The sequence below is a fragment of the Carassius auratus genome, chromosome 7 (genome assembly GCF_003368295.1).
Source record: "Carassius auratus strain Wakin chromosome 7, ASM336829v1, whole genome shotgun sequence".
NCBI classification, from domain to species: domain Eukaryota; kingdom Metazoa; phylum Chordata; class Actinopteri; order Cypriniformes; family Cyprinidae; genus Carassius; species Carassius auratus.
The window spans coordinates 21,401,575-21,418,764 of NC_039249.1; the positions used below are offsets into that span (position 1 = coordinate 21,401,575).

Below are 17,190 nucleotides of genomic sequence, written 5' to 3' on the forward strand. Positions count from 1 at the left end.
GAATTGTGAGCCACGACACATCAAGTTATTGCAAAAAACCAAAACAATTTCAATTTAATGCTGCAGTAGAAAAAAGGTTATATGAAGTCATATAATGAGTGCTTCATTGTCAACAACAACAAAAAAAGAAACACGGCACAGAATGCATAACAGTGCCTGTGCTGTTAACATGCCAATATTTTACACATAAGATTTCCATTCACTGGCAGCTGTCAGTTACTTCAGTAAATTAACTGCCAAAACGTAGCAGAACTGTCAATTGGAGGTAAGGTAAAAATGGTTACCTTTCATATCCCCCAAAATGATGATGCTGCAGTGTGGTTTTATGGAGGAATAATTAGACAGAAGAAAAAAAATAAAAGATACCAATCAAAAAGGCATTCTACAATATGAAACAACAACCAAGAGTGTTTATAAATAAAAGGTTACATTGTGGAATTCCTCCTTACATTATAAAGTAGCATCTTTTTATACAACCATTTAAGTGAAATGATGGAACAAGTACTGTCTTGTACAAGAAGTTTTAACCCTTTGAGCACGAGTTGGAAATAAAACTTTAGGGTGATTTTTTTTTCTTCTTCTTCTCATTTTCATATCTTCTGATTAAATAACATATTTATAAAACTATTGTGCAAAACAATTTAATTAATGTCTTCATATATTGTGCACCAGTAGATAGTCATACTCATCTTAAATTAAAAAATATAAAATGATGCATAATTTAGACAGAAATTAGTTTATGTTTTTATGTACACATTTTTACACTGACCTGAATTCATAAAGGCCCCTGATTTGAGCAAACTAAAAAACTGCTATTTTGGATTCACATATATTTCTAAACTGCAACTTGTAAGAGGTGATCTATCAGACAAGGTGATTTTGTGTGGATATTCAAAATACCCTTGAATTTAACCACTCGAATACATACAAACTCTGTGATTTCCAATCTCTTAATCTCTCTCTTTTTTATACATATATTTTTGTTTACTTTTGGGGGGTTGTAAATACAGAAGTATTTAGGCGTACTCAGAGGGTTAAATTTTTCTGCGGACACCAGCATACTTAGGTCACATAAAAAAAGAAAGAGGGAAAAAAATTAAATAAAAATAAGAGAGAAGTAAAGCGAGAGAAAAAGAAAAGCCCAGATTTAGTTGTTATCAAATATTGAACTAAACCATTTCATTAATGCATGCAGCTTACTACATCTCAAGGATGCCAAAAAAATTCAATTTACACAACTTTCAAATACATACAACTTCATTTTAAGTCTTTTTATTTACCTTCATATTTTACCAGTGACCTCCTCACTCAGCACTGCACAGTTAGAAAATCATTTGTCATCATTTTCTCTGTTTTCCATTGTGAACTAAAAATGCTGAAAATTAATGTCTCTAGGGCCAAATGAGTGTTCCCCAGAGGAAAACTCCAAATGATGTGCCAAAACTAAACAGTAGTTTTCTGGCATTTATGTGCAGTTAGTTCTTCGTTAATTACTTTCAGTTCTTTTAATTTTTTTTTCTTCCTTATGAAATGTTAGTCAGAAGGCTTGAAAAAAGGACAGGGAATAAAGAGATGAGAGACAGTTTTTGTCCTTGGCCATTGCTAAGGTTTCTCAAGTTCACTAACATACATAAGATGGTCCTCAGGGGATTTACCATGGGTCTTACTCAGATGGAGCTTGACAGCGTGCTTGCTCGCAAAAGTCCGGTTACACAGTTTACACTGATATGAGGTGCCATTTGCCTCCTCATCTGGGGAAGGGGAAGGGGTGAGTGAATGAGGACTGGGGTGGGGGATTGAATGGGCCAAAGAATGCGCTTGGGTTGAAAGCAGTTTCTCAGAAAGCCCCTTGCTATGGCGTGAGATCTGGCTAACGAGATGCTCTCCAGACAACTTGGCCAGGTCCCTGAGCCGGAAGCCCAGATGTGACTCAAGATGGCTGACATAAGTAGAGGGGGAACGGATCTGTGATGCACAGTCACTGCAGAAGAAGACAGGGTGGCCAGAGTCTAGATTTTTCAAGAACTTTGTGCCACCTGTCCGCCTCAGCTGGTATTTGACGTTGGCCAGCCAGTGGCTGATGGTGGTCATTGAGAGGCCAGTGAAGCGGGAAATATGCATGCGCTCCTGTGGACTGAGGTCTGACATAATGTACTTGCCATCACCCGTTTGCCGCAAACTGGAGGCAAACTGTGCCTGCAAGATAAGTAGATGCTGTGGATTCCAGTTGGACTGCCGACCCTTTCGTTTCTGAGCAGGAGAAATCTCTTCTGCTTCCTCTGGCGTCGATCCGTCTATATCTGAGCGCTCTGAAAGACTTGTTGGTGTGGAGGACTTAGATGCATGGCTCTCTGTGAGGTTGCGCAGCATATCAGAGATGTCGGACAGGGCATTTTCGCGCAGAGGCGAGTTGGACATAAAGGAAGCCACAGCAGATGAGGCTTTTGCCATGGTGATGGTCGATGATGGTGAAATTGAGGTGGGAGTGGAGGTGGAGGAGGACAGGGCAGCAGATCCCAGGGAGTTGCTCTTATCACTCTTGCCTTTGGTCAGATCAATAGGCTGGTCATTGTTGATGTGGTAGAAGTAGCGGTCTAGATGCTCGTTGGTTTTTTTGGTATGAGATGGAGTGGAGGCAGCTACAGCTGCCTTCTCTGCCAGGCTGTTGCTCATCTTGAAGAGCATGCTCATGGGGTCAAGGGACGGCAGGGCAGGTTTGGCAGCTTTTCCTAGGTGAACATTCATGACAGACTGAAGCGCACTTAAAGGGTTGACAAATGGCTGCTCTGGAGGATGGTCAGTTATAATAGCAGTGCTGCTGCATAAGGTAGACAATGGGGCTTTGACAACATGGTCAGTACCATTCTCCAGGGACTCTTTTGTAAGAGCATCCCCGTTTGAGTCTTTGTGAGTGTTTCCACCCCCATTAGTCTCAGGGGTTTTGGCTCCTCTCCTTTCCTTGGGAGACTCCCCTCTGGCAGATTCCCCTGCATCACTACTGCAAGGTGAAGGTGTGGTCCGTCTAAGTGGGGAAGATCGAGCTCCAGGATCCCTCATTTTCTCCTCTACTTTGGCCACTTTTTCTGTGACTTTTTTGACCAGCTCCTCCATGGCATGGAAGTTGTTTTTGGGCAAAGGGGATGTTTGGCAACTAGGTGGAGAAATTAGAGGTTGGCTTTTGGTAGGAGACAGGATCTCTTCTCCAGAAAACATATACTTCAGAGGAGAACTTTTCCCTGAGTTGCGCAGGGACAGTTTCATAATGTTTGGAAGCTGATAGGCAGCGTGAATACTGGGGTAGCCTCCCCAGCTGGGTGTGCCATTCTGTGCTTTGTTGATGGCAGATGTTACTGTATTCTCGAGAGACTTCAGAATGTCAAACCCCCCCTTAGGGCTTTCTTCAAGATCTTCCTCTGTCAAATATGGATATTTGGATGAGACTTCAAACTTCTCTTCGGTCTCACTGTCTGTTGCCTTCTTGTCTTTGCTATTATTTGTCTCCTTTGTACACTCCACTTCCTTCTCTTCCTTTTTAATCTCCATGGGTGTGATGGCAGGGGAGATACTAGGGGGAGGAGGTGCAGGTGGTGGTGGGGAAAATGCAGTGGCAGCCAGTGGCACTGACTGTACCTTGTCTTCATTAGTAGGTATGGTGTTAGGAGCAGTTGTGGACATTGACTCCATGATAGGTTTGCCTTTCTTTATGGCAGAGTTAGTGACCTTGATGAAGTGTCCTGTCACCATCATATGGGCCGTCAGCTCCTGCAGTGTGTCATGTGAGCTTCCACACTCCATGCACTTCAGGATCTGGGATTTGCGTGACTCAAACTGCCATGCATAACTAGCACCATTCTGGTGTCCATACCGATTGTTGGGTGTGATGTAGGGATTGGGGGTCTTTTGAAGAAGGTCATTGGGGTCAGACAAAGAAGGCTTGGGGGTGCCTCCATTGGAATCTGGTGAGCTGGGTAGTTCTAGCTCAATGGGAGCTCTTTTACGAGCTGATGAGATTATCTTGGCTGCCACAGGAGTTACTGGTTCCTTAAGAGGCACTTTCTGGTAGTGTTTCGTCTTTATCATGTGAACACTAAGGTCCTGCAGTGACTCAAAGGAATGACCACAGTACATGCACTTAAGAACTTTCTGGGCATCCTCTTTTCCTTCCATCTCAAGCAGGGAACGCTTGCGAGGCTTTGACCAGCGTTTGGCACCTTCACTGTCTGTCTCGTGGTTATCATCTCGGTAGTGGCCGGTCTCATTCATGTGCACGGTGAGCTCGACCAGAGTGTCATAGGCGGCACTGCAGTCTTTGCAGCGGAATTTGCTTGCACCAGTGAAGATGGAACCATAGAGTTTGGTGCTCTGGCGATAAAGCTGCACAGTACTGAAGAGGTTTGGCTCAGATGCTGGGTGCAGGAGTCTACTCTGGTTCTGTGAAACATTCTGCAAGGTCTTAGCCACTGCTGTCTGGTGCCAGTCATAACCGCCACTACCACAGCTACTGCTGCTGCTACTACTGCTGCTGCTACTACTGTGACTACGTGGGGGCTTTTCTGCTGTTTGCTGAGACATATTCAAGTTCAGCGATGACCAGTAGGAGTTGGTCAGAAAGCTAGTGTAGATAGCTTTCATCTGCTCAAGGCTATCTGGGCCTAATTGTGTCACCTCCTCACTGCTTGGCGTGGCTGTTGTCGTCATCATCACTGATGAAGTTGAAGAAAGAGATGTGAGGGGCTCCTTGGCTGAACTATCTTCTTCGTTCTTCACTGAGGCACTCTCAAAGTCTGACATGCGGTCACTGGACTCACTCAGGTGTGACTCGCTGTCCATCTCATGGCTGGAGAAATCTGCCGGTGGAGAGTCATGGAAGCCTTGCCTGTCTTTAAGGAGTAAGTCCTTGTCCTGGCACACATACTTCATGGCAGGTTCTTCCTCCACGGCTGAATCCTCTCCTTCAACATCCTCATCTAGTAAGGCAGCCTCCTTTAGCTCGTCTGGCACATATGCTGCAGGTTAAAAAAAAGAGATAAAAGAAACAGAAAGAAAAAAAAAAACATGTTATCACATTGTCCAATGATGAAAATTTGACACATTGCATTCCTACAAAGCCTTGTATGTTGGATAGATAGCTGATAGAAATGTCAGGCATCAGTATGTTTTCTCCAGCAGTGAAAAACAAAACAATCAGTCAGACTTTTTTATATTATAAAGTGTTGCAGTAATTCCTTTTCTGCTTTCCAATTGCATTACATTGCCACATGGAATGAAGTTACTATTCTCTCCTCCTTTGTTCTGAAAAGAGAGTGTGGCAGGGGGTGTAGGGGGTGGGGGGTAAAAGAATGGAAAAAATGACTCTTCAAACCGAAGTTGCCACCTTATTCTTCTCAAGGGGCAACAGCTTGAAATTAAAACTAAATTTGAAATTAATGAAGCACATTCTGGAGGTGGCATTCGTTTCTGAAGTAATAAATTACTTGTATCAACCTCAGAGACAGCAGTTCCTGTCTGTCAATTAATATGTCTTACGCTTCTTCAGCAGCCCCTAATGCATTCCCAAACAGACACACTCACCATTTAAATTAAGAAAGCATTCTCACTCATTACCCAGCAAAGGCTTGCCTGCTTGTAAATAAAAATGATTGTATGTACATTTCCGACATAAAAATCCCTGCACCAAACACATTTGTGTCAATTAAGAAAGATTAGAAAGTTGAAAGTTATTATTTACAGTTTAGCCCAGAGAACGCGAACGCGAACGCTCATGAAAAACATGGTCATGTTTGTGCAAGCCTAAAGAAATAAGCAACAAAAATATAGTATTTCTAACTTCCAGTGGAAGTCATGCAAAAAGAGAAAGAGAGAAAGAGACACAGAAAGAAATGTAATGCATTGAAATAATTCTGTGCATTCCTGACTGAGTCAGTTAATCATGCTGTTGACCAGATATGTAAACAATGGAGAGAGAGGACACTCCATTGGACACACTGGTTTTCTGTGAACACATTATATCACGTCTAAACACCACAAATGTCAAACTACTCGTGCTACAACTTCAACACACAGCATATACATTTAATTCAAAAAACAATATGTCAGTTTGTATACAAGAAACATTCCAGGATATCCTCTACAAAGACTACATAGAATTAGAATTTTCTGAATTTACATCAGCCCCATAAAAAAACTATTTTTTTTTAGATAAAATATTGAATTTAAGTTTAACAAAACAACACTGGTGTGATGCAGATATGATAGTTATGAAACAACAACAACCCAACAGTAAAAAAGAATGCCATCGACACGAGGACAGTCATTTTGTAGCCCTTGGCAGAATGATGCCAAGGGACTTGAAGAGGTACTGCACATAACCCTTTTTAGTTCGCAGTTGTAATGTGCATAACTTACGACTTCAGGCATTCTGTGTTGTTTCATTGAACTCCATAGAATTCCATTGTTTTTTTGCAATGTAAAAAACAATAATAATAATTAAAAAAAAAAAATACTTAGCCCTATAATACATTTTCTAAATGATTATCAGTTTTGTTTGTATTACTATCAACATTATTTATTCACATAATGCATATACATTCGAAATTACTACTGAACTACTGAAGTCTCAAAACAAAGGAAAAAAGACCATTCAATAGTGATTTTTTTACAGCATTATTATTAGGATCCATCTTCTCACACACATCACAGCCAGTCTGTGAAATCGAATCGCCCCCTACACAAATCACAACCAACTGTGATCGTGCAGCACACACAAACTCAAATGCACACGCTCACACACAGCCATCTGTTCTGAATCAGCCAAAACGACAGCTGTTTAAGAGAACAATGCCTTCGTTCAGGAAGCAGAGAGAAGCCGAGCTTTACATCAAGGCCAAATAGCAATGTAAAAACCTGGTTCCTTCAAATTCATACAATTTAAACCTATTCACAAAGATTACAAAACACACACACACAAAGGTGGAGGTTTAGCATGAAATTTTTAGCTGCCGCTAAACCACTACATGTAAAATGTAAGGTCAGCCTTGAACATAATTACACAAAATGATTAGCTGGTAATTAAAGTTAAAAAGGAGGGTGAGGGTGCCAATGGGCAAAAAAAAAAAAAGGAGAGAGAGAGAGAGAGAGAGAGAGAGAGAGAGACAGACAGAGAGAATTTGCTCATCACTTCAAGTACAAGCAAACCTGTCTCACTGTAACCTTGACCTGAACTTGACTGTATGTAGAGCACAGAGTAAGTATTGCCAGCGAGTAGGCATTCACCTTACAGCAAATCTGAGGGAGATGTGTGCATTTGTTTCTGTGTATGTGTGTGTTTTGTTCAAAATTCATTTGCTGACACCAAACAGAGAATTAGCACTGCTTGACAACACAACAATCGGTCATAAGCCCCAAGGTATCCTGGGAGGGGTGGAGAAAGACAGAGGCAGGGGCTAACAAGAAAGAGACCCGACAATCTGCGACACACACACACACACACACACACGTGTTGGTGCATGTCCTGGCTGTATTCCAGGTTCCCAAGCCCCCAGTGTACCTAGAGTCCGTGTGTTCTGGCTGGGAACAATATTGAGACTTCATCCCTGGACCTTCTGAAGCCAGTGCTCTGGCCCAGGCCTAACCACACCACACAGGTGCTGTTTTAATTAGAAAACAGGATGCTTGGATCCAAGAGTGGTAGGGTGGGGGCAAAATGAGAATGACCTCCCAATGATTTGGCATCAGATTGGAAGAAGAGCCAGATCTAATTTACACTCGGACATCCAGGGAGACGACCAGCAGAGAATGCTGTTTTCCAAGGCAGTGGAGAGCGTAACCTTGCAAACTTAACGGGCCGTCTGGGTCTGGACTATTACAGCACATACCGTCTTCAAACATATCGGAGTAAGTAAAAACCTTAATAGATATCTCAGCGATAAATCTAATACTCAAGCCCTTTCATCAAGAGAACACAATGAATGTTAACTAAGTTATGCAAATATGATTCAAACATTTGTGATTATATTGTTTGAATGATTGCAAAAACTAAGACCACTTTTTAATTAAAATAAAGCAGCTACTGTCAAGTAAATGAAATTAACAAACATTCTGAAATTATATATAATAGGCTATTAATAGGCTATATAAAAACATAAAATAAAATAAAAACATATGTGGTATCAGGTATATAATAAATATTAGCATAAATAGAAATAATATTTTTGCATGTATTACTGCTCAAAATTTAGAGTTGGAAATTATTATAATTGTTTTTTCTATGACGGCAAAGCTGCATTTTCAATGGACATCAGAGATCCTTCAGAAATCATTCTAATATGCAGATTTGTTGCTCAAGAAACATTTCCCATTATTATCAATGTTAAAAACAGTTGTGCTGCTTAATATTTTTGTAGATATTGTGACATTTTTAAGGATTCAGCATTAAAAAAAATAAAAGAACAGAAAAAAAAGAAATCCTCAGCCTTCAGTTGTCACGTTTCTTTTTCTGTTTGTTTCTTTCTATTCATGGACAATGTAGAACTCTATACAGTACGTGTGAACCAAGTTAACACCACCCAAGGCAGCTGCTGCTATTTGTTCTTGTTTGCAATCGGCCTCACTTATACAGACAGCCGCTGAAGTCGGCAGCCCGGTCCAATACTTCTGGGTGTGCGGATGAACTGAAGAGAGCGAAAGAGTAAGTAGTTGGTAATTAAAGCTGCTATATATAGCCCCTAAAGCCCACATTTATAATGGGAGGTATCTCTCTCTAATATGCCACTATCTGCAATGTGATATCATTAAGAGGAAAATGGTTTGTAGCCTTAAGCAGACAGGCTGTCTGTGTGCGGCTGGAGAATATGAGATAGCACCAATCCACTTCTCTTCTCCTCTTTCCTCTCGTCCTATGCCCTCACTACTTTCCTCACCTCCCCTCCATCTCTCCTCGGCTATCATGACCCGCGTTAATGAAGTTAATTGAATTTGAGATCAATAATGGTTAATTATTGCAATTTGACATGCACAGACAAATTGGTGGGGAGGCCAGACGTGTATGTACGCATGTGTGTGTTAGATGTGTCCGTGTGTGTGTCCAGCACCGGGGTGGGCGAGGGGGCATGGCTGGACAGCAGATGCAGAGAGAGAAGGATGGACGAAGCAGACAGGCGTGCCATCGATTCCAGAGAGACGCCCCATCGACCAGGCCTACTGACTGATGGAGGCCCTGCTCCAAGGCTAGCTGGAGAAAAAAGAGAGAGCTCACTGAGACCACTTTCGCCAGCCTGGCCTGCCCTGCCTACAAACGGCACATTGAGATGGATTGGATAGACAGAGGAGCGTAACACAAAGAGAACACAAGAAAGAAAATGGCCTCTACCTATAGAATCATTTGTGTTTTGATTATAGAATGTGTAACTGTTACCAAGTGATGGGTAGCATGGCTATGACTGTAACAAGTTTGTCTATGAATTGTGTCCGCAACCAGAGTTGTTTCCATTTATGAAAACATTAAAGAAATATTCTGGGTTGTTTACAACTTAAATGTTTATGGACAGCATCTGTGACTTTAATAGCGAAGTTGATAGCTGCATATTTTAAACGTTTATTTGTGATGCAGCACACTTGCCTGCTAGGCTTACACTGCCATTGCATTACTATAACATAGTACTTGTGTTCATGGAAATTATTGTTATAGCATGCAACAGATTCAGTAAACGAATATTTCAATAAAAAATTAACATTCGCAAAATTTTTACTAAATTCCTAAAATATTGATTGAATGTGAATTGCTATTTGCCGAAAAAAAAACTTGATTTTATCTATCAGTAACTGATTGGATTGTGAAAAGCATGTTACATACTGTAATGTAGCCAGACTAAATAAGAGTTTGATAAATATAAATGATTTCAGCAAAAAGATAAAGTCGTTTCCAAAAAAAGAGCTAAGAAATTAAAAATTACCAATACTTATATATATAACATGTACTGTGAATCATTCCCAATAAGACAAGCGACATTAAGAAATGAAATTCTGGTCCATTTGAATTATTTCAGGTTCACTTTAAGAAATAATCACACCTATTGTGCAAAAAAAAAAAAAAAACAACTTGAGAGAAAAAAAAACCCTGTTAAAACAGAATCACAGGTATTTAAAATCTTAAAAAAATGCTCTCATCTTTTGTTATAATAATGTGAAAATGTGAGCTGGTGGAAGAGTGTGAGAGCGAGAGAAAGAGCAAGCTGGTGTGGATTAAAGAAAAGAAAAACAGGGCTGGAGGTGCATCGGCGCTGGCAGAACTGAGAGAGAGAGAGCTGGTAAACACAGACGCTAGCACGGCTAATCGCCCGCTCATGCCACTCAGCGGGAGAGCCCCTGACAGTGTGTGTATGTGTGTGTATGTTTACACACCCCCGCTCTCCCCCCTGCATGTGCACAGCAACCGGTAACCACGCTGGAGAACAGAACTTCCCCCTGCTGCCATAGCACCTCCACTGGAGTTAACACTCCTACACGGCATCAAGATTCGACAGCCTCGAACACACACGTGAGCGCTCAGTCATACAAATGATCCTGTGTGCAACACAATAACGTACAAACAAAAAGTTGATTTATATTCAAAAGCAGGCTCGGTGCTGATGCAGGCATTTAGAAAGCCCTTGCTAAGGAAACGTAGAGGGGGTCTTTAACCTCTGATGAGAGTGTTTTAGCACCGATTATTACAGTAATTGCTCAACTGAAATAGTGTTTATTCATCGACTTCGATGATGTATCGCTCAGTGACCAAATACAAGTTCTGTTGACAAAATCGTTCTGGAGCCGCATCCTCATGAGACGCCTCCAATAAAAACCTTACATGTGCTTTTTGGATCTACTCCTTCAGATGTTTGAACTGAGAGGTAAAAACAGCACAGCACGGACGTTCTCACGAGTAAAAACATGCTCCACCTCTTCCAAAATGTTATTAGTCACTAATGAACACCAGTGCTGCCCTGAATGTCCCCAATGATTCTGGCCAACACTTCTTCTTAAGGTCTGCCTCACTGTTGCTCCGAAGAAAGATCACATCCCCAGGCCATCTGTCCTATCAGACCAGCATTTCCACGTGCTCCACTTAAATAGCCAAGAGACAAATCATATTCTGCAAGATTTATTTATTTTTTTATTAATGAATAAATAAATAAAATGTCAATTAATTGGCCAGCCTTTAAGATATTGGCACCAATTATTAAATACTCATATCAGTGGCCAGTACAATATGCTGCAACTAATTGCGAGTAGCCTACCATGCACTTTAAAAAAAGGACAGTTTCTTTATGAATGTAATACTAAGATAAGATTGTAATACTATTATTTTAAAACCACAGCTATTCCATATAGGATTCCTATTCCATATATGTAGAACTAAAAGTGTGTGGATTGAAAGCACCATCATTTGCACCAAATCATCACTTTCTGTTCTAAAACTGAGGTGAAGAAACAGTCTGCGACTTTTACTTTTTTTCTAGATTACATGTGTAAAAAAGTATCAGCTGATTTTGGTGCAAAACTGATTAAATTCTCAAATGAATTTTAATTAATAAATTTAATTAATAAAAAACCACCCATCTGAGCTGAGAATATGCAGTAAAAAATATAATAATAATAATAATTAATCCTTCAATTCTTTTGCTGATATAAGGTACTCATTTTCATTCAGTCATATTAATTACAAATATTTATAAAATATGTTAATTTTACATGTTAATGCATGAAGGAAATTTTTAGGTTACAAAACATTTTGAATTGGTAGCGGAAAGAATAAACAAAATCATTAAAATGTTTAATAGAGGAAGCAAAGGAAAAATGGAATACACTTTGGACTCTTTTTTTATTTTTATTTTTTCCAGATTTTTTAAAATATTTGTGAAATAAGTCTCAGACACTCACCGGTAATTAATTTAATATTCAAAAACCTAATAAAACAATAATAAAGTGAAATATTTTTACAATCAAAATTAACTGATTTTATTTACATATTATCTATTTTATTAATATATTTTAAAGTAATTAAAATGTAAATAGTTATTTATTCCTGTTTTAGCAAAGATTACTTTTCAGCTGCCATTACAAAAGCAAAACCAAATAAAACTCTATGATCTGTATTTCAGGATGTCACACTGGAAAGAGGCTGTTGTCTGAATGATGAGCAAATGTTCTCGAGGACAGACAGAAATCTGTGCCTGCAGCAGGTGTTTCCTGTACCCAACAGACAATGAAATGAACTTACAGCTCACCTGTGCAGATCAAATCCAATAGAAATGAGGAACAATTTCTATATTTGTACATATCTTGTTTGTACAAATACAAATATTATTTACTGATTTTTATTTTTCACTTTTGAATAGTCAAGCGTATTCTAAAATTGGGCCCAGATATGAACTCTAGTTAGTTAATAATCAGTCTAGTGTGTGTGTGTGTGTGTGTGGCTCTGTTGTCTGAAGCAGCTCTCAAACAGACACCACAAACAATTATAAAGCAGGAGGAAGACGATCTCCAGCAAATGATCCACCCGCCTGCCTTTGTTATTCAGATGTGCTCCACTTGGAGAAGTCACATTCCTAAAGCACGGGGCAACCAGAGGTCAGACACATCTACACAAACACTGGGAACTCCCAGGAGGCCTAAAGAGAGCGGGAGAGAGGGAGGGGCGATTGAATGAGTTTACATGTGTGTCTCTCGGTTTAGCTCTGCGACTTGTGCTGTTCCTCTTCCTCTTTTAGTAATCCCTCCCATAACGTGTCTTTCCCTCCCTCTCTCTCTTCCCTCTGTCCCACTCAGAATCACAGGAGTGTGTCAGTCTCCCATTAGAGAGGGTTGCTGGGTAATGGGAGAGAACAGATCTGCCTTGCTGTGATCCCCAGGGCCTCACTCGGCTGCCACATACACACACACACAGAACACATATTAACACCACAATATAAACATGCTTATGTCTCTGCACAAAGAAGAAAAATATATGTATGGAATAAAAATAAACAATGCATTTTCAAAATGTTATGACTTCCCTGAATGACTAGTTGGCCAGTCAGGATAGTTCGGACAAAAATAAAAATTATTTCATAATTTTTTGTCTATACAATGGAAGTCAATGGTAACTGAAATGGTTTGGTTTCCAAAATTCTTCAAAATAACCCTAGTTAAAAATAAATAAACTAAAATGTATTTGAAATACATTTACTTCGTGTTAAGTATACTACAATTACATTTATCGTAAGAATTCCCTGCAATTGTACTTTTGGTATACTTAACTGGTATACTTAAAGTCTGCTAAATTGTAACAACTAAATTTGTAGTTAATGCACTTTAAATGTGCAGAATTCCAACTAAAAATATACTGAAGTATATTTGATTGTGCTAAAGTGGAACTATTGCAAGTAAAGTCCAGGTACACTTACATCTTGCTTTCAAAGACCACACAATCCTCATCAACATGCATACATATATATATATATATATATATATATATATATATATATATATATATATATATATATATATATATATATATATCAGTCTCGAGCGATATGTCAGTAAATATGTTAACAGATTTAAAATATAAGTAGTATGAAATAAATGTATTTTAAATATCTTAATTTTTTACTAGTCTTCGTGTTGAAAATAAGAGAGTAAGTCTCACAGGCTTGGAACAACATGAGGGTGAGTAACTGATGAAATAATTTTCATTTTTGGTTGAACCATCCCTTTATGGAACATGTTTTTAGAGGGCGTTTACATAATACATGTTCTTGCATTTTTAATAGTTTGACTACTTTTAATTTGACATGCCATGACGGGACGCTCAGTGCAAGACATGACGCAACGGCCAAAGACCATTCCATCTGAATGTGTAACTGCAGCGGTGCTGCTTTAATGTATCCGCTAAAACATGCTCCTAGCACGCTAATTAAAGCACAACACTTATAAGTTATAACATAGAAAAAAAAAGTCTCAGCCATGGACAAGTCATCCAACAAGCGACAGTCGTGACCTGCAAATACACAAAGACAGAAAATAGACAAGATCTCTGATTTGAAACGAAAAAAGTGGCCGTGTCTCTCCCACATGCACAAGCCCTGAACTTGGCAGATACGTTAGGCAGCAAAATAATAGGCATTTTCCAACCCATAATGCAGAGTGTTAGCCGGTGGCAGTCCACTGATTTAGGTACTACGTCGAGACGTCAATCTGAAGGCCTTGGAAGAGAAAGAGAGTGAGAAGGAGGGGGGATGTAGTTACACAGAGAGAGTGGGCCTGCAAAGCAAAGAAGAGCCAGATAGAGAGAGCGAGATGCTCCTAATGGGAGACATGCAGTCATCTAGTCGCTGGCTCTCTCCATTCAGCGTGTCACTGGGTATCCATTACCTGCCACTCTCCTCTGATCTCTTTGGACAGCTCTGATCAAAAGATGTCATTTGACCTACTCGCTCGCTCATGCCAGCCCGCCGGGGTACGTGGTCCATGAGTGCGGGCTGTGGAGGGGGGCTGCCTCGCCCGTAAATAAAACGACATCATCGCTTCAGCGTCCCGTCATGTTCTCGGGCCGATTATGATAATAGTGGATCTGTCAACACGTAAACGGACAGGGCAGCCGCGGCGCTAATGCGCAGGATATAGCCTCTCTGCCTCCACCGCCTTAGTTCCTGCTTGGCTCTTTATTGGGTCGACTTTTCCCTCGCTCTCTCATTGGATGGCACCTGAGAAGCAAGCCCTGCTTGTTGAGGATGTCAGGGTTAATCTGTTAGCATCGAGCTGGGCTGAGGAGGCAAACAGAAAGAGATCTGCCTTATTCTGATTTGGAGGCAGACAGGGCAGAGGGTGTAGATGAGCGGGGAGGGGACTGATTGGCTATGATATTGTTCGAGAGTCCGCCGTCGGCCTGCAGGGCAGACGTGAAAACAGACACATAATCTAAACAAAACCAGACGTAGAAACAACACGCTGGCGCATGGACACATCATAGAAAATGAAGAAAATTACACACAACGCTGCACGAGGAGCAACACACACACACACATGCCTAGCCTCAGTGGAGGGAGAACGGCAAAAGGCAGGCAAACGTGCAGGGTTTAAGAGACGAGAAAAACGGCACACAATAAAGCGAGAAAACAACACTGCTCCGAGGCAATTTAGACTGCAAAACACAAACCATTAAGTTTGTGCATTATCTTTTAATTTAATCTGGAATGATTTATAATCCATCACGCAAGGCTTCAACCATATCCAATTATTCTCTGTGCCTTGATTGACAACAAAGGTGATTTATTAAGCTAATAAAAAGTGATGTGCACCACACCCCCCCTCCTTCCCCCCTCGACACCCCCACCCCCATGTGAAAATAGCCAGTGAAAGAGACACTCTGCTTACAGCCGTGTAGCCAATCACTGCCGCGCCACCATTAGCTGCGGGGCTGGGGTCAGGTTTATCGTTCTGGAGACACAGTTAGAAAACTGATCTGAGATCAGAACCGCCAAGACAGAACATCATTTTCTGAATGACTTCATTTTATCTCAATGCAAAGAAATACGGTAGTGTAGCACCGCTCTCCAACCACCGAGACATGACAGGAAATTAGCAGTAGCCTGATTCTTGTGAAGTTAGCACACTATTTGTTTATCCCCGTTGACCAGAAAATTACAGAAATGCATATTCAGAGGGAGAGAAAGATGCTCTCTGGGTTTTGGCAGAGAAAAATGACATTATGTCTTGGATTCGTTCATTTTGAGTGTGCATGTGTCATCTTGTCGCAGCTGCTATGGGCTAATGTTCTGCTCTGGATATTATTTGTGATTATTAATGAAAAGCCGAGGACAGGAATGATGCTTTTCTTCAGGAGCCTCGTAAATAATATTAGAACTGTGCCAACAACACAGTAGCACCTCACTGCAGAACTCAAGATCCAGGGGGCCTGGTTGGATCCACATCTAGGGGGTGGAGTTCGGTAGGTTTAGGGGTGGAGGTCTGGCAGAAGAGTAAGTTTAGGGGTAGAGATGGGTGGGTTTAGGAATCAGGGGGTGGAGACAGGTAGGTTTAGGTATATGTAAGGTGGGAGGAGGAACCACACCCCCTGGATCTTGTGTTCTGCAGTGAGGACCATCTCCAGTAGCCCCGGCTTACTAATGAGACTTTAACCCTATGTCTTCATTTTAGGCCTATTGCTAAGAGGACACGATCACGCAGTTGTGCATAGAAGTAGTGCAAAGGACCCACCACTTTTTAAACAAAAATAAAAGATGTGGCTTTAGGATACTGGAAATACTGTCTGTATAGTATATTGTCGATTGCACATGTGAGTATATGGGTGCACGTGTTCTGGATGGCTCATAAACCACAGGAGGACACATTAATGTCCACAATGTTCAGCCTGCCCTGGTAAACACACAACCCCCTCAACTAATGATGCAATAAGAAAACAAGCCATCACAGCCCCTCCACAGAGAGAAGCATACATACACACCCGCTGTAGCTGACAACAGATTTAAGATCCTAATATCACATACTTAATAAGGGTGGGGAAATATGTTGGTGGTCTACCAGAGAAGGAATGTGTTTTTTTTTTGTTTTTTTTCTCACAAAATTCTCAGAAACCTCAAGGAATAGCCAGAGAACAACAACAGAAACACAAAGATAAGATACTCAAAGGTAAAGAGTCACTGAATAGACAACTTAAAATGTTGTAAATAGCACATTTCCCTCAGAGGTGTGAACACGTGGCTTGAAACTGGCTTCTTTTTGTCCAGATAAGCAGACGCAGCTCTGGCAGTACATTCTCTCAGCTCATAAAACTGGGGCCCAGGGCAGAGGACCCTGTTCGCTCTCTTTACAGCCTTCCACTGTTAACGAGAGAACGGCTCTCGTTATAGCTGTCCCGGCACTGGCACGGACCTTTGCTTTGAGACGTTTAAAAATGTCGCGCGGCTACGCCAGGTCACTGTGATTCTACAGAGCCATTATTTCGCTATCTTTCTCTCCTGCCCTTCTCTCTCTTATATTTGTGGCTATTCTATATATGTCCCGATCTACAGAAAATCTATATTATACACGTATAGATGCAAGTGCAGGGTGGAGGAAACTCGCTTGTGTGCTACGTGCTGAAATGAAACACAATAGGATGTAAACAGGATATGCAATTAAGACACCACCAATCCAGACAGTTGGGCTGCT

The 17,190-nt window shown here is 40.8% G+C and overlaps 1 protein-coding gene across 1 annotated transcript in view; it reads right to left on the bottom strand.

Annotated features, from left to right (window-relative positions):
• Positions 1–25: 25 nt before the first annotated feature.
• tshz3b (teashirt zinc finger homeobox 3b) overlaps positions 26–17,190 on the bottom strand; it is a 38,503-nt gene continuing 21,338 nt past the window's right edge. Inside the window, exon 3 of the mRNA XM_026267908.1 lies at positions 26–5,006. Within this exon, the coding sequence (XP_026123693.1) occupies positions 1,603–5,006 (3,404 nt within the window). The 3' untranslated portion in view covers positions 26–1,602. The remainder of the gene's footprint in view (positions 5,007–17,190) is intronic.